This window comes from Phocoena sinus, chromosome 14 (assembly GCF_008692025.1).
Source record: "Phocoena sinus isolate mPhoSin1 chromosome 14, mPhoSin1.pri, whole genome shotgun sequence".
Classification (NCBI taxonomy): domain Eukaryota; kingdom Metazoa; phylum Chordata; class Mammalia; order Artiodactyla; family Phocoenidae; genus Phocoena; species Phocoena sinus.
In genome coordinates this window covers 80347756-80366930 of record NC_045776.1, presented here as the reverse complement: position 1 = coordinate 80366930, position 19175 = coordinate 80347756, and the positions used below count along the sequence as shown (strand labels likewise).

Below are 19175 nucleotides of genomic sequence, written 5' to 3'. Positions count from 1 at the left end.
TACCTGAATATCATACACCTGTAGTCATGCAAAGACTGAAAATACAGAAACGTTCCTCCCCTAGTATTTCAACCCTATTCAATTAAAAATCCTTGTAAGGATAAATGTTTTCTCACCAGGATACTAAAAAAAACCCTAATGTTTTAAGCTTGTGGCTTGCTTTGCGCTTTGTTTTAAAAACGGCTGTTCAGGAAAAGTTTCTCTGAACAAGGAGAGTATTAGGCATTTCCAAAACAGTCACATGTTTGCTTGGTATGCAAAAATTAATTTCTGAAACAACTCAATTTTTAAATTAACTCCAGCTTTCTTAAGCTGGGTTATATTTCCTTTTTAAAAACTCTGAATTATTTTCATATATATATATATATATATTTTTTGTTTTTTAATGATTTTGTCTGGCACAAGGAAAAGATTGCTCAACAAGTCTACTCCCTTAACATGTATTCTTTAAAAAGTGTTTTACTGTTCAATTAAAATTAGTATAAAAAACCCAACTCACTGGCAAAGTAGAAAGAAGGGCTTGTCTCCTTGTTGTATGGTAATTTGGGACATGCTGAATTTGGGAAATAGAAAGGTTAATTAGCCTTTTAAGGTGTGCATTTTCCTAATTTTCTGGAAAGGTTGACATATTTAGTAATTTCTTTTTGTATTCATGCATAACTCATTTTTCTTATTTTACAAGAGATGACAAGCACTTTAAACATCACTACAAAATTAAGTAAGATAGGGCTGAAGCAAAAGACACTTTTCTTCTGTATTGGGTTGTCAAGTACCACATGCTCACTTAGTTAAATGAAAGGAATAAAGTTATTATCTAATAAAAAGACCAACATTGCATTCCACTGAACAACCTTGATATAAATAATGTACCAAAACAAAATAATATTTACCAAGTTTAATTTAAAAGACTAATCTAATTTTGCAAATCATTAATAGAAATGTCACCTTACACCTTATTCTGTAAGGTGTTCACTAGGCATCTGGTAATGGATCCAAAAATTCAGAAACAATAATATTAAACAAGGGTACAATATCATTTCTTATTAAACTGTCTACATAAAGGTGTGTGCGTGTGTGTGTGTGTGAGTACACTTGTAAGGATATGCACCAAAATGTTAACCGGTGATTGTAAGGGAGAAGATTAATAGGTGCATTTTAAATCTTTTTGCCTACTGTATTTTCGAATTTATCCGCATTAAACTACCAAAAATAAACCAAAAAAAGGATTCTGGATTTAACTCTTTCTGAATAGAGAAAATTTCATTATTACTGTTTCTAAAAGGGAAAACAAAGTTAGATGAATGAAACAAAATGAGATGAATTATAAGACCAGATGTTAAGGAAACAAAGAGTAACTTAATAGGAGGAAGAGGGCAGAGGCAATGATGAAAGTGAAGTTAAAGTTAAGGTCAAAGAGATGAAGTTTGTGATTAAAGTCCTTCCTAAGATATCTAGAAAGAGTACAAGGTCAACAATTCTTAGAATGTATCTCCTAATAATTTAAATGTTCAGTGATCTGTTAGCATATTTATATATAATACACCGAAAAATTAAAAAACAATAACCAGCCTTTCATCTTGTAGTCATTTCTATTCGCAAAGGCTTTTGCTATGACCATAACAATTAATGAATGACAAAAAGGTGACATATAATTGTCATTAACATCTGGGTGCATATTCTTTTGTTTGCATTAAAAGTTTAAAAAAATCTAGATAGGATGTAGCTTAAGAATAAATATAATTCATACTCATACTATCTGGTTCCTTTTGGAATATAAAATATAAACTGTTCAAGGGAAATGAAAATAAAATTAGCATTTCTAAGCAAGTTTTGTCTTACAGTTTAAAATAACGTATTTAAAATTTGTCTATATTCAGCATAATTGTATTTGGAAGATCTAAAATAACTGAAATAAATTATTGAAGAATTAATGAACTTGCTACAGCAGATTAAATTATGGCTTATTGTGGTAAAGAACAAACCAATTCATTTCCCAGTGTTCTCTTTAGGGTATGAAGTATCCAAAACAGAACCAGCAACAATCATACCAAATCTACAGCTTTGCCCCTAGCTGCCCTCATCAACACACATCAATGAAATATAATGCAATCTGTGTAAACTGCAGGAGAGTAATTCAGATTTGGTTGAGCAACTTTCTCCTGGTATCAAAGAACTAGCTTTGATGACTAATTCATTCTAGATTTCACTGGACATTAGGTCTAGTATTTTGTTTCTTTGCAATATTTACTATTTACCCACACTTGAATGGACTTCAGGGTCCAAGATCAACTGCTTTTCAAATGGAAATATTCTGGGAAGGTAGTTATAAAAACCATTAGTGCCTCAAATACAGTATTTACTGTACTGGCTGTTTCAAACCAATGAACATCCAATCAGCAGACAAAGTCAGATGTTGGTAGTGAGTGAATATACACTGAGGAGAAAGATTCTGCTTGACATCGCAGTATTACTACAACGTCTCAAAGGTGTGGGCACACAAACAGCTATTCTCTAAAAGCAATGGAAATTTTAGCTCAAGTTTCAGATCTTATTCCAAGGGGAGTATCCCAGAAAATGGGAAAAAAGAAATGTTTTTTCCATTTGTTACGTCAAGATGTATTCAGAAATGTATAATAAACAATCATAATAAACTGTGTCACCTAAGACTTTAGCAAACTGGAAAATTATTGCAATGTATACAAATTGCATAAAAGTTAGTGTGATAAATCAGTGGTGCCTTTTCACACATACTTAGTCCTGGTTAAGACAACTAAAGACAAGCCAATGATAGGAGATCACAACCAAAATCATAAGCCAAATCAGTATGTCAATCTTTCAATTAAATTATAGATGGGCTTCTTGAAAGAAATGTTTTTCAAAATTGGAGCAATCACATCATTTTAATTTAAAGAGCATAGTCAACAAGAGAAAATTTTAAGTGCGGAAAATTAAGATCTGACAAGTATTTTATTAAAATAAAAGCCTTTAATCATGTAAAATTCCTTTCATTTGTGAACCAGTGGTAAAGCAGCATGCCTCCAGAAAGAAAACATTAGCAGTGGGTTCCTGGTGACAAGAATGATTGTTGCTGCCTGAGTCCTATATTCCTATAAACCTACAAAATGTTATAAACTGTTATCTAAAGTTAAAAAAAAATGAAAGCCTTTATATTCTTATTAGTCACTCAAAAAGTTGAAAGAGGTTTAAAAAATGAAATGTCCTTGTAGTTACATGTAATATTAATTTCATTTTCATAGTGGTTCACTTTTCAATTGTATGAATAAACTTAAATTTCTCTCCCTCTCCAAAAAACTGAAATGCCAATGGGAAAACCTAAATGACAGTACAGGAGTTCTCAGAAAAGTTCAAAACAAAAGTTAGATCTTAATAAAACTGGTACTAATTAAAGGTGCATTTTGAAAAACATAATATAAAATGACCCATTAATTCTATATTACAAAATATAAGTGGAAATCTTATTTTAAATTCTAACATTGAAAACAATATTAATACTTTAGACAGTTGCAAAGCTGACTTACACAAAGTTCTCCGGCCACAAAACTAAGATGGTAATTTTAGCTTATTACTCAGATATATCGTTTAATTTTATATAGAATACTTTTCATTTTCATTTTATCACTGTATACTCATTTAAAGTATGAATCTGTCAAAAGCAGATCTAATATTACACAATTCTGACCACCTGAAATACAGCATGATGCAGAAACATAGTAGCATTGTAACAAATAGCAATAAAATATGCAATGTCAGTGACCCCCAGAGTAAGGAGTCAAGCAGAATGTTTTCTTGCTTTCATTACGGTAAAACTTTCTTGCATGCCTTAGGAAGGGTATACCAAATGATGTTACTGATGAGGAAGAAGAGAAAGATACCTTTCTCCACAAAAGATGCTTTTACACACATTATTACATTTTAGTTAAAGAGAGACAATGGAACAGAGAGAAATTTCAAAGTAGAAATGATCTGCCCAGACTTATAGAGCAGGTCGGAGAGAGAAATGGATTCATCTTTTCTTTAGATTCTTGACCCTCAATGTCATAAAAGGCAGAGTTATTCTTAAACAGAGCATCTTTTCAGAGCTTAAAAACACAGTAAGAATAGTCACACACATTGAAAAAGACAAACAAACTGCTTCCTACCATACATCGCATGCGTCTGCTCATGAGCCCCGTATTGAGTTGCTGAAGAAGATACTAAACCAGGCTGGGCATGTGTTGGTGGTGCCATCATTCTAGCATTACCCTGTATTACAGGACTATAGACATGAGGATGCTGTGTTCAAACAAAAAATAAAGAAGAAAACATTAAAGTACCAGATATAGTCAAGTAGATTTTAATTATGTCTTAATTCCATGGTTTCCAGAAACAACTCCTAAATCCTTATTTGGCTAGAAAGGATTTAGCCTTTGAAACACTTACACTGATCAGCAACTTTCTATTAGGTTAAAAAGGACCCCCAAATCCTTAGCTGCCTACCCCACCGTTAACGCATAGCACAAAATATAAAGGAAAAACCCCTTTACCATACTAAAAGTTACTTCAATGGAACAACAATTAAGAGTTATTAGGTCATATCAGGCTTACCTGAGACTGATAATGTGGCACATGCTGAACAAGAGGCTGATTTGGAAACTGCTGAGGACTATAGGCAACATACTGTGTGGAATAAGCTGGTGGGGTGGCCACAATTGGTGGGCCTGCTGCTGAGGCTGGGTGCATCATGGTACTCTGATGATGTTGGTCTTGCCGTTGTTGGGGCATATTTGGTACTGCAGGAAAAAACGACGTAATATTAGAACACAGCAGCTCCTTATTAGCATAAAATACACGAACATGGTCCATAAGGCTCTGCATTGATTGGGTCAAAGCCTACCTCTCCAATGCCATGTTATACCACACCCATCCCCCTTCAGCCACTATGGGCTGTTTTCCTATCATATATGCTATTCCTCAGCCTCAAACCCCAATCCCCTACTGCCAGGTTGGAAAATTTTTACTTGTCCATCAAGTGTCAGCTTGAAAGCAACATTCTCAGAGAGATACTATGTGATGACCCCCAGACTTCATCAAGTCCCTGTAATTACAAGACTCTTACAGCACTATGAAACAACATTTCCCTCATACTTCTCATATACACTCTGTTTGAGACACTGAATTATGCCATTGCTAGAGAAGGGCACTGGATTTTATTCAAAGGAAAACAAAAGTACAACAAAAAAGCCAAAACAGACCCAACACTTATCTTAACTCCATCTTTCTAAACTTCTTACCACTGAACTCTTGCTTTTTCAAACATAGCATCACACACTACCATGTAGCGCTTTTAAAAAATTGTAATAGCTCTTTTAAAACATTACTTTTTGTCTTTTATTACTCCACACAAATTTCTGCCTGTAATCTGCTCCATTAAAGCTCTAGTTAACAATTTAGCTCAACTGTCATCTCCTCTGTATCGTCTTTCCCAGTCCCCCACAAAAGCGCTAGCTGCATGCTCTGTGTACCTTTTCCTCACATGTTTATTACAGCACTGACTGTTGTCTGTGATGGGTTTATGGTGCTATGTTAACCAAGCCACTTGAGGGAAGAAGTTGTGAACCACTGCTTACAGCAAGACACAAAGAATGTGTAACTTCATATGTTCACAAAATCATCAAAACTGACTACACAGGTAACTGCTAATGTAGAGACAGAATTTGTCTTTTTTAAAAAAATATTTGAAGTTTTTTGCTAAAAATTTAATGACTGCTGCTGATACTTAGGAGAGCTAGTTACACACTGTGTTATCTAGTCAGAAAAGCAAACTTGAAAACAGAGAAAACCAATTAGGTAATATTGTTCTGAATTTAATCTTGAGAGTCCCTCATATTGAAAAAGCACAGCCTTCTAGTAAAGAAAAGCCACCCAAAACTCAAATATCATTTTTATCACATGAAAGTTTGTCTAATTAAGCTAAATAAGCTTAACTTACTATCACTATTTCTTTTCATACTTTACAACCCTCACATATTAAATTTTTTTTCCAGAAAGCCAGTCAAGTTACAGATTTTTAAAAATAAAAAATTCTAGTTAATAAAAACAATGCTTGGGACTTCCCTGGGGGCTCAGTAGTTAAGAATTCGCCTGCCAATGCAGGGGACACACGTTCGAGCCCTGGTCCAGGAAGATTCCCACATGCCGTGGAGCAACTAAGCCTGTGCGCCACAACTACTGAGCCCGTGCTCTAGGGCCTGCGAGCCGCAACTACTGAACCCATGTGCTGCAGCTACTGAAGCCTGCACACCTAGAGCCCATGCCCCGCAACAAGAGAAGCCACCACAATGAGAAGACTGCGCGCAGCAACGAAGACACAACACAGCCCAAAACTAAAAATTAAAAAACAAAACAAACAATGCTTGAACAAAACCTTAAAAGATAAAATATACAGAGATATACCTGGTTTTATGGTTGTATTACCCCCCACCCACCCAAACTGAATCTACCCTAATCTTAAACCACAGTTTAGACTGGCCATACTTCAGCTATTTCTTTACATCAATGGTTTTCAACTGGGAGCAATTTTGCCTTTCAAGGGGCATTTGGCAACATCTGGAGACATTTTTGGTTGTCACAATTAGAGAAGGGGAGGATACTACTAGCATCTAATGGGTAGAGGCCAGGGATGCTAATAAACATCCTATAATGCACAGACCCCACCCCAGTCTAACCCCCCACACAAAGAATATCTGTCCCAAAATGTTCCTGACTTCAGCATATTTTCAAATACAACTAAATTTTTCTCACAGGACGCAAAAACGGTAACGCTGCATTACGTACCAAGAATACAAAGAGGTGGTTTTGTGCAAAAAGGCACTACTATCATGAAGGAAAGATATGCCTTATATGATCTATGGCTGCATTTCAGAAGCAAGTCCTTAATTTTCCCTGTTATTTGAAGAGTAAAGCCGCAGGATATAAGATTAACATAAAGATGGCAAATAGCCTTCATATACATAGAAGATGCAATGGAAAAGATGAACCCACTCTACATTAACAATAAAAAAAGAAAATACCTAAGGCAAAAACTGAAGAAACACATAAAACTTTTAAGAGAAACTTAAAAATACTACTGACAGGGCTTCCCTGGTGGTGCAGTGGTTAAGAATCTGCTTGCCAATGCAGGGAACACAGGTTCAAGCCCTGGCCCGGGAAGATCCCACATGCCGCGGAGCAAGTAAGCCCGTGCGCCACAACTACGGAGCCCACGTGCCACAACTACTGAAGCCCATGTGCCTAGAGCCTGTGCTCCACAACAAGAGAAGCCACAACAATGAGAAGCCTGTGCACCGCAATGAAGAGTAGCCCCTGCTTGCTGCAACTATAAAAAGCCCGTGCACAGCAATGAAGACCCAACACAGCCAAAAATAAAAACCAATAAATTAAAAAAAGAAACAAACAAACAAAACAACTACTAAAGGTAGAGAAGCAGATTTAAACAAGCAGAAAGGCATCATTTGTTCATGGATAGGAAGACAATATAAAGATAGCAATTCTCCTCTAAGTTAATTTCTAAATTATATATTTATAAATTTAATGTAGTTCTAATGAAAATCCCAATTGGCAAACTGAATATTAAAACCCAGGAGTTCATTCTAATAGAACAACAACAAACCCTCACTGGTCAACCTTTAGGGATAATAGGAAACCAACTCATTATTTTGAGAACTGCCTTGAAATGATGGGCAGTTTAGCTGCCTTTCTATCACAAACTGTACCTCATGGTAACCAAATAGTTTGACAAGGTAAAGTTTTTCTTTATAGAAATAGTCCAGCTGATAATTGAAAAAGAGATGACAGAATGAGAATGCCGTTTTGCAATCCTTAATGAAATAATGAATCTAGCGCTAGACAGTGATTGTCAGTGCTGCCAAAACAAACAGAGAAGAGCTGGTATGAAACATTATCCTGGATAGATAAGGCAGCCAAGTTACTCCTACTATCCAGGAAAAAAAAAAAGAGACAGAGGTAAGACACTGACTCCTAATAAAAGTACACACATCATCTATGAAACATTCCAGGTTAAGTTTTAAAAAATACAAACTTATGTTTCTTATCTACAATCAGTTCACAAGGATTACAGGGGACAGAGGAACACTTTAAACAATATCACAGGGACACAATCCATGAAATTCAGATGGTGGGAAAGAATACAGGACAAAACAAATTAGATTTAAATAAGATAGAAACGGAAAAAACTAAGAAGAAACCTATAAAAGAGTTAACATTAAGAGAGAGAAACCAATCAAATGAAAAGTGTGGATTCTGGATTGTGGCTCAACAAGCCAACTATTAAGAAAAATTCATAAGACAGTAAGAAAAACTTGTGCTCTACACATCTGATAGGAAGAAATAACTGCTATTTTTTTTAGGTGTGAAAAACTGTATTTTAACTATGGTTTAAAAAAAGAGTCCACAACTCTATGAGGGTATGAATGAACAAAACATGTCTTTGAAACCGTCATAATAAAAATTTACCACAACATAAAACAATTTTAAAAAATGACTTAAACATGATAAACAAATGCAATTTGTAAATCTCATTTGGATCCTAACTGGAACAAATTAACCGTAAAAAAATATATACTTTAAAAATAGCCACAGAAATTTGAGGATAAAAGGGAATTACTGTTAAGTCTTTTGGGTGTGGTAATGGTATAGTAATGTTTTATGTTTGTTTTTAAAAGACCCCTTATCTTTAAGAATTTTAAAATAAAGTATTTACAAATAAAATGGTGTATCCAGGACATGCTTCAAAACAATCTGAGAGGAGAGAGGTCCTGTAGATGAACCAAACTGGCCATGAGTTTCTTTCTTTTTTAAAAAAAAATAAATTTATTTATTTATTTTCTTTTTGGCTGCATTGGGTCTTCATTGCTGCGCGTGGGCATTCTGTGGTTGCAGCAAGGAGGGGCTACTCTTTGTTGTGGTGGGCAGGCCTCTCACTGCGGTGGCTTCTCTTGTTGCGGAGCACAGGCTCTAGGCTCATGGGCTTCAGCAGTTGCAGCACACAGGCTCAGTAGTTGTGGCTCGTGGGCTCTAGAGTGCAGGCTCAGTAGTTCTGGCGCACAGGTTTAGTTGCTCCACAGCATGTGGGATCTTCCCGGACCAGGGCTTGAACCTGTGTCCCCTGCATTGGCAGGCGGATTCTTAACCACTGCGCCACCAGGGAAGTCCTGGCCATGAGTTTCTAACTATTAAAGCTGACTGATGAGTACTTTTACATAATTGTACTAGTCTAACTGCTTACTTGTATATGTTTGAAATTTTCAGTAATAAAAACGTTCTTAAATGCCAACTGATTTTATTTTTTTAGTAGTCAACCTGAATATCAAGTTCATATGGAAAAATAAACAAGAAAGAAAAAAGTCAAGAAAACCTGAGCGGGGGGGGGGGGGCGGGAATCAATGTTGAGAGTGGATGGATGGGAAAGTAGTCTTAACAGACAAACAGTTTAACAGAATGGAACAGAAAATCCAGATATAGATTTAACTACACATGGACACTTAATATATGATGAAAATGGCATTTCATATCAGTCTGTTCTCTGATCATAATGGAATGAAAAATAAAAAACCTAAATATTTGGAAATTAAAAACACACTACTACCACAACATAATAAAGGCCATATATGACAAAACCACAGCCAACATTGTTCTCAATGGTGAAAAACTGAAACCATTTCCACTAAGATCAGGAACAAGACAAGGTTGCCACTGTTATTCGACATAGTTTTGGAAGTTTTAGCCACAGCAATCAGAGAAGGAAAAGAAATAAAAAGAATCCAAACTGGAAAAGGAGAAGTAAAACTGTCACTGTTTGCAGATGACATGATACTATACATAGAGAATCCTAAAGATGCTACCAGAAAACTACCAGAGCTAATCAATGAATCTGGTAAAGTAGCAGGATACAAAATTAATGCACAGAAATCTCTTCCATTCCTATACACTAACGACAAAAAATCTGAACGAGAAATTAAGGAAACAATTCCATTTATCATTGCAACAAAAAATAAAATACCTAGGAATAAACATTCCTATGGAGACAAAAGACCGGTATGCAGAAAACTATAAGACACTGATGAAAGAAATCAAAGATGACACAAACAGATGGAGAGATATACCATGTTCTTGGATTGGAAGAATCAATATTGTGAAAATGACAATACTACCCAAAGCAATCTACAGATTCAATGCAATCCCTATCAAATTACCAGTGGCATATTTTACAGAACTAGAACAAAAAATCTTAAAATTTATATGGAGACACAAAAGACCACAAATAGCCAAAGCAGTGTTGAGGGAAAAAAAACAGAGCTGGTGGAATCAGACTCCCTGACTTTAGACTATACTACAAAGCTACAGTAATCAAGACAATATGGTACTGGCACAAAAACAGAAATATAGATCAATGGAACAGGATAGATAAACTCATGCACATATGGTCACCTTATCTTTGATAAAGGAGGCAAGGATATACAATGGAGAAAAGACAGTCTCTTCAATAAGTGGTGCTGGGAAAACTGGACAGCTACATGTAAAAGAATGAAATAAGAACACTCCCTAACACCATATACAAAAATAAACTCAAACTGGATTACAGACCTAAATGTAAGGCCAGACACTATAAAACTCTTAGAGGAAAATATAGGCAGAACACTCTATGACATAAATCATAGCAAGATCCTTAATGACCCACCTCCTAGAGAAATGGAAATAAAAACAAAATAAAACAAATGGGATGTAATGAAACTTCAAAGCTTTTGCACAGCAAAGGAAACCATGAACAAGATGAAAAGACAACCCTCAGAATGGGAGAAAATATTTGCAAAAGAAGCAACTGACAAAGGATTAATCTCCAAAATATATAAACAACTCATGCAGCTCAATATCAAAAAGACAAACAACCCAATCCAAACATGGGCAGAAAACATTTCTCCAAAGAAGATACACAGATTTCCAACAAACATGTGAAAGGATGCTCAACATCACTAATCATTAGAGAAATGCAAATCAAAACCACAATGAGGTATCACCAGTCAGAATGGCCATCACACCAGTCAGAATGGCCATCATCAAAAAATCTACAAACAATAAATGCTGGAGAGGGTGTGGAGAAAAGGGAACCCTCTTGCACTGTTGATGGGAATGTAAATTGATACAGCCACTATGGAGAACAGTATGGAGGTTCCTTAAAAAACTAAAAATAGAACTACCATGTGACCCAGCAATCCCACTACTGGGCATATACCCTGAGGAAAACCATAATTCAAAAAGAGTCATGTACCACAATGTTCACTGCAGCACTATTTACAATAGCCAGGACATGGAAGCAACCTAAGTGTCCATCAACAGATGAATGGATAAAGAAGATGTGGCACATATATACAATGGAATATTACTCAGCCATAAAAAGAAATTAAACTGAGTTATCTGTAGTGAGGTGGATGGACCTAGAGTTTGTCATACAGAGTGTAGTAAGTCAGAAAGAGAAAAACAAATACCGTACGCTAACACATATATATGGAATCTAAAAAAAAAAAAGGTTCTGATGAAACTAAGGGCAGGACAGTAATAAAGACACAAACGTAGAGAGTGGACTTAAGGACACAGGGAGGGGGAAGGGTAAGCTGGGATGAAGTGAGAGAGTGGCACTGACATATATACACTACCAAATGTAAAACAGATAGCTAGTGGGAAGCAGCCACATAGCACAGGGAGATCAGCTCGGTGCTTTGTGACCACCTAGAGGGGTGGGATAGGGAGGGTGGGAGGGAGACTCAAGAGGGAGGGGATATGGGGATATATGTATACGTATAGCTGATTCACTTTGTTATACAGCAGCAACTAACAGAACAATGTAAAACAATTATACTCCAATAAAGATGTTAAAAAACAAAACAAAACAAAACACTACTACATAACCCACTGGTCAAAGAAGAAATCATAAGACAGAAAATATTCTGAATGAAATATGAAAATAAAACACATCAAGTTTTAGGGATGTAGCTAAAGCAATGATTAGAAATGTATAGCTTTAAATCTTCTATTCTAATAAAGAAAGTTTTAAAATCAATGATCTAAGCAACTGCCTTAAGAAACTAGAAAAGGAACAGAAAATTAAATCCAAAGAAAACAAAGAAAGGAAATGATAAAGAGAAAAATCAATGAAAGTATTGGGTTGGCCAAAAAGTTTGTTTGGTTTTGTTCTGTACAATGGCTCTAGTAGTGCTTAGCTGTCTATAACTTCACTCGAAACAATTTTATTAGATTGTATTGTGGCGGCTGTCACATCAGCGTGCATTTTTAAAAAAACTTATCAAAATTGGTGAATTTTTGTGTAGTTATTTTAATATTGAAGATGGAAGAAAAAAGCAACATTTTCAGCATACTATGCTTTATTACTTCAAGAAAGGCAAAAACGCAAATGAAATGCAAAAGAAAAGATTTCTGTAGTGTACGGAGAAGGTGCTATGACCGATTGAATGTGTCAAAAGTGATTTGCGAAGTTTTGTGCTGGAGATTTCTTGCTGGATGATGCTCCACGGTTGGGTACATCAGTTGAGGTTGATAGTGATCAAATTGAGACATTAATTGAGATCAACATTCTACCATGTGGGAGATAGCCGATACACTCAAAATGTCCACATCAAGTGATGAAAATCATTTGCACCAGCTTGGTTATGTGAATCACTTTGATGCTTGGGTTCCATATAGGTTAGGTGAAAAAAAACCTCCTTGACTGTATTTCTGCATGCGATTCTCTACTTGAACATAATGAAAACCTTCTGCTTTTAAAACAAATTGTGACGGGCGATGAAAAGGAGATACTGTACAATAATGTGGAATGGAAGAGATCGTTGGGCAAACAAAATGAAGCACCACTAACTACACCAAAGGTCAGTCTTCATCCAAAGAAGGTGATGTTGTGTAAATGGTGGGATTGGAAGGGAGTCCTCTATTATGAGCTCCTTCTGGAAAACTAAACGATTAATTCCAACAAGTACTACTCTCAATTAGACCAACTGAAAGCAGCACTCGACGAAAAGCGTCTGGAATTAGTCAACAGAAAAGGTGTAATCTTCCATCAGGATAACACAAGACCACATGTTTCTTTGATGACCAGGCAAAAACTGTTTCAGCTTGGCTGGGAAGTTCTGACTTATCTGTTGTATTCATCAGACATTGCACCTTCGGACTTCCATTTATTTCGGTTTTTACAAAGTTCTCTTAATGGAAAAAAATTTTAAGTCCCTCGAAGACTGTAAAAGGCACCTGGTACAGTTCTTTGCTCAAAAAGGTAGTAAGTTTTGGGAAGTTGGAATTATGAAGTTGCCTGAAAAATGGCAGAAGGCAGTGGAACAAAATGGTGAATATGTTGTTCCAATAAAGTTCTTGGTGAAAATGAAAAATGTGTTTTTTCAAAAAATAAATTTATTTTATTTTATTTATTTTTGGCTGCATTGGGTCCTAGTTGCTGCGTGCTGGCTTTCTCTAGTTGCAGTGAGCGGGGGCTACTCTTCGTTGTGGTGCACGGCCTTCTCACTGTGGTGGCTTCTCTTGTTGCAAGCACAGGCTCTAGAGTGCAGGCTCAGTAGTTGTGGCGCACGGGCCTAGCTGCTCCGTGGTATGTGGGATCTTCCCGGACCAGGGATCTAACCCGTGTCCCCTGCACAGGCAGGCAGATTCTCAACCACTGGGCCACTGGGGAAGTCCTGTGTCTTATTTTTACTTTAAAACCGAAGGAACTTTTTGGCCAAGACAATAGAAGCTGGCCTTTGAAAAGGTCAATAAGTCTCTAACAAGACTGATCAATAAAAAAGGGGGAAAAGACATAAATTATCAATACCAGAAGTGAAAGAGCATCACTACAGATCCTAAAGACATTAAAAAGATAAAGGAATATTATGAACAACTTTATGCCATTAAATCTGGTAAATTAGATGAGATGGCCAGCATTAACTTGGTATCAAGATCCTACAAAGACAATACACAGCAAAGCAAACTACAGACCAACACCCACCATGAACACAGACAAAAACCTCTTTAATAAAATACTATGAAGTCATATCCAGGAAAACATATAAAGATAGTACACCATGACTAAGCGTATAAATGGGGTGCCAGGAATGCAAAGCTGGTTCGATATTCAAAAATCAATCAGACTTCCCTGGTGGCGCAGCAGTTAAGAATCCACTGCCGGGCTTCCCTGGTGGCGCAGTGGTTGAGAGTTCGCCTGCCGGTGCAGGGGACACGGGTTCGTACCCCGGTCCGGGAAGATCCCACATGCCGCAGAGCGGCTAGGCCTGTGAGCCATGGCCGCTGAGCCTGCGCTCCGCGGCGGAAGGGGCCACGGCAGTGAGAGGCCCGCGTACCACAAAAAAAAAAAAAAAAAAAAAAAATCCACTGCCAATGCAGGGGACACCGGCTTGAGCCCTGGACCAGGAAGATCCCACATGTTGCAGAGCAACTAAGCCTGTGTGCCACAACTATTGAGCCTGTGCTCCAGAGCCTGCGAGCCACAACTACTGAGCCTGCATGCCACAACTACTGAAGCCTGCATGCCTAGAGCCCATGCTCCACAACACGAGAAGCCACCGCAACCAGAAGCCTGCGCACTGCCATGAAGAGAAGTCCCCGCTCGCTGCAACTAGAGAAAGCCTACATGTGCATCAACGAAGACCCAACACAGCCACAAATAAATAAATAAATTTATTTAAAAAAAAAAAGCCACTGAAGTGTTCAATTAAAAAAAAGCAATGTAATTCTTCAAAATAACACAGCAAATCAGAAAAACCATATGACCAGCATAAGAGATGCTGAAGTATTTGACACAATTCAATAACCATTCGTCACTAAAAAACAAAACGAAACAAAAAACATCCTCAGCAAGTTATGAATTGAAACCACAACTAACACTATACCAAAGGGTGAAAGATACTGTTTCACCCCTAAGATCAGGGGCATGGTAAGGAATGCATCCCTTCTATGCAGTAAGCAATGTATTAGAAGACCCAGCCAGTGCAGTACGGTAAAAAAAAAAGACAGATATACTGACTGGATTATGACTGTGTACGAAGAAAAGTCTAAGTAAGTCTAAAAAGAAGCTATTAGAAACAACAGATGGGTTTAGCAAAGTGGCAAGACACAAGGTTGATAGTAAAAAATCTAGTGTATCCCTATATACTAGGTAAACAAATGCTGAAAAATTTACAATGCCATAAAAAATATGAAGTACTAAGTGATAAATTTAGTAAAATGCAAAACTTATACAATGAAAACTACAAAATATTGGTGAAACTGAACACTTAAATAAATGGAGAAATACATGCTTGTGGATTGGAAAATTAAATATTGTTAAAGGGGGTCAATTCCCCCACAAACTGATCTTCAGATACAGACACAGATAATTCCAAGCTGATTCTACAGTTTATTTGGAAATGTGAAGAGCCTAGAATACCTAGAACAATTTTAACAAATATGACTAAAACTGGAGGACTTCCATGAACTGATTCTAAGATTTATTATAAAGTAACAATAATCAAAAAGTGAGTACTGGCATGAGGATACACAGATAAACACAACAAAATAGTTCAGGAATAGATCACACATATACAGACAACTGAATTCTATGAAGATGACAAGATAACTTAACAGCAAAACAGAGGCTGGTGTTGGGCAAACTGGATATACATACATGGAAAAAAACAACAACAACGACGAACTGCAACATTTACCTCATGCCCTACACAAAAACTAACTTCAGGTCGATCATACACCTAATTGTAAAAGCTAAAACTTGTATTAAACTTCTGGAAGAGGGCTTCCCTGGTGGCGCAGTGGTTGAGAGTCTGCCTGCCAATGCAGGGGACACGGGTTCATGCCCTGGTCCGGGAAGATCCCACATGCCGCAGAGTGCCTAAGCCCATGAGCCATGGCCGCTGAGCCTGCGCATCCGGAGCCTGTGCTCCGCAATGGGAGAGGCCACAACAGTGAGAGGTCCGCGTAACACACACACAAAAAAACAAAAACAAACTTCTGGAAGAAACATAAAAATATTCACAACCTGGGGCAGGCAAAGGCTTCTTAGTTATGATATAAGAAAGCATGAATCATAAGAGAAAAACATGATAAATGGGACTTCATCAAAATAAACAACACAGGCTCTTTGAAAATATTCATAATACCTATACCTGATAAAGGATTTGTATCCAGAATATATAAATAACGGTTACAATTAATAGTAAGAAAACAAACCAAAAGTAAATAAAGGAAAAAAATTTGGACACTTTGCAAAAGAAGACTGACAGCCAATAAACACATGAAAAGATGTTCACAATCAGTAATCATTAAAGAAATGCACATTAAAACCACAGTGAGGTAGCGTAACACACTCATCAGACGGGCAAAAATTAAGAAGACAGACAAGGGACTTCCCTGGTGGTGCAGTGCATAGGACTCCGTGCTCCCAATGCAGACGGCCTGGGTTCGATCCCTGGTCAGGGAACTAGATCCCACATGCATGCCGCAACTAAGAGTTCACATGCCACAACTAAGGAACTGGCGAGCCACAACTAAGGAGCCCAGCCCACGAGCTGCAACTAAGGAGCCCACCTGCCACAACTAAGACCTGGTGCAACCAGATAAATAAATAAATAAGCCAGAAAATTGTTGGCAAGGATGCAAAGCAACTGTAACTCTCATACATGGCTGATCAGTTGAAATGTAAAATGACACAATCACTTTGGAAAACAATTTACCAGTTTATTAATTTAAAATTGCATTCACACCATACAACTCAAAAATTCTAGTTCTAGATATTTAACCAAGAGAAATGAAAGCAAATGTTCACACAAACACTTGTACAAAAATGTTCTTAAAAGCTTTATTCAGAACAGCCAGAAACAGAAAATAATACAAATACCAATCAACTGGTAATGGGTAAACTGTGGTATAATCATAAAAATGGAATGCTCTTCAGCAATGAAAAGGAATAAACGGATACAGATGATAATATGAAATATTCTCAAATTATTATGTTGTTTAAGCCAGACACACAAAATACAATACACGATTCCATTTATTAAATAAAAAATATCTAGAAAAGTCAAATCTAATCTACAGTAAGAGAAAGTAGAACAGTGGTTGCCTAGAGTGGGTGGCACTGGAGTAGAGGTTTCATCAAAATGTACACTTAAAAGAAAGACATTTTGTTGTATGTAAATTACAGAACCATAAAACTGGTTAAAAATTTTAGATAGCCATTTGGAACAAGATAAACTGGATTCATACCTTATACGGTGTATAAGGTAATTTCCAAATCAATCAGAAATTTAAATGTAAAAAAGAGGGAGTTATATAAATTCTAGAAAGCAAATGAATTCTTTCACTACACGAGTGGGCAAAAATCTTAAAAACCATAAACCAAAAAAACAAAAGGTAAATCACAGGAGAAAATCATAACACTTCTAGGAAAAAAACCACCACAGGAGAAAATCTTTGCAACCCTGCAGTATGCAAATATAGGAAACAAAAACACAACCATAGAAAAAAAATTGATCAAATGGACTCCAAAATGAATAAATAAGCCATAGACTACAAGAAAATGTTTGAAATACAGAAAAAGGAATTATGTTCACCCATACTCCTACAACTCAGTAAGATAACTCAATTAAAAAAAGTATAAGGAAAATCTTGATACAGTGATATATAGTAATTTCTAGGAATATGATGTCTTCAAACAAAAAAACTCATGAGTGCAGAACAGTACATATAGTGTGCTTCGTTTTGTGTATGAGGGAAGAAAAATAAATGTCAACAAGGATGCCATGACAATTTAATGAGGAAAGAACAATCGTTTCAACCAATGGTGCTGGGATAACTGGATATCCACATGCAAAAGAATGAAATGTGGACCCCATCCTCATACCATACACAAAATCTACCTCAGAATGTATCACCAACCTAAATGTTAGAGCTGAACTATAAACTCTTAGAAGAAATCACAGTATATCTTTGTGACCTTGAGTCAGGAAATGGTTTCTTAGTATGACACCAAAAGCAAAAGCAACAACAAAAATACAAATAAATCAAAGTTCCATCAAAATTAAAAAACTTCTGTGCTGCAAAGGACACCATGAATCAGCAAGTAAAAAGACAACCCATAAAATAGAGAAAATACCTGTAAATCCTGTATCTGATAAAAGATGTGTATACAGACTATAATAAGAACTCTTACAACTCAGTGATTAAGAGACAAATAACTTAAAAACTAGGTCAAATATGTGAATAAACATTTCTCCAGAGAAGATATGCAAATGGTCAATGAACACATGAAAATATGTTCAACATCATCAGTCACTAGGGAAATACAAATCAAAACCATAATGAAATACTATTTTATAACCACTAGGATTGTAACAGACAACAAGTGCTGGTGAGGATGTGGAGAAATTAGGACCTTGTACACACTACTGGTAGGAATAAAAAATGGTGCAGCCACTGTGGAAAATAGTGTGGCAGTTTCAACACTACTTCCACTCCAAGAGAAATGAAAACATAAGTCCACACAAAAACTGTACACTAATGTTCAGCATTATTTCACAATAGTCAAAAGTGGGAACAACCCAAAGAAGCATCAACTGATGAATGAATGGATAAATAAGTGTGGTATCTATACATTGGAATATTATTCATCCATAAAAAGGAATGAAGTACTGATATATGCTCCAACATGGATGAACCTTGAAAACATTATGCTAAGTGAAAGAACCCAGTCACAAAGACTGTATTCAATATGATTTCATTCATATGAAATATCCAGAACCGGCAAATCTATAGAGAAAGGAAGGTAGATCAGCATGTCTAGGGTATGAGTGTATATGTGCATGGGGTGGGAGGGGAACAATTACTAAAAGGTATGAGGTTTCTTTTTCGAGTGATGGAAATGTTTTAAAATTGACTGTGGTGATGATTGGGCAACTCTGAGAATATCTTAAAACCCACCGAACTGTATACTTCAAAGAGATGAATTTTATGGCATTCGAATTACAGTTGACCCTTGAACAACAGAAGTTTGAACTGTGTGGGTCACTTATACGCAGATTGTTTTCAACAGT

The 19175-nt window shown here is 36.5% G+C and overlaps 1 protein-coding gene across 23 annotated transcripts in view; it reads right to left on the bottom strand.

Moving 5' to 3' along the window:
• ATXN2 (ataxin 2) overlaps positions 1–19175 on the bottom strand; it is a 132062-nt gene that overhangs the window by 19973 nt on the left and 92914 nt on the right. For 16 of the 23 annotated variants that reach the window (XM_032602908.1, XM_032602910.1, XM_032602909.1 and 13 more), the window contains 3 exons: positions 4606–4790; positions 4161–4293; positions 500–553 (listed from right to left, as the gene is read on the bottom strand). In XM_032602908.1, coding sequence (XP_032458799.1) covers positions 500–553; positions 4161–4293; positions 4606–4790 — 372 coding nt within the window. The remainder of the gene's footprint in view (positions 1–499; positions 554–4160; positions 4294–4605; positions 4791–19175) is intronic. The other 7 variants (XM_032602914.1, XM_032602917.1, XM_032602924.1 and 4 more) reach the window with 1 other exon arrangement.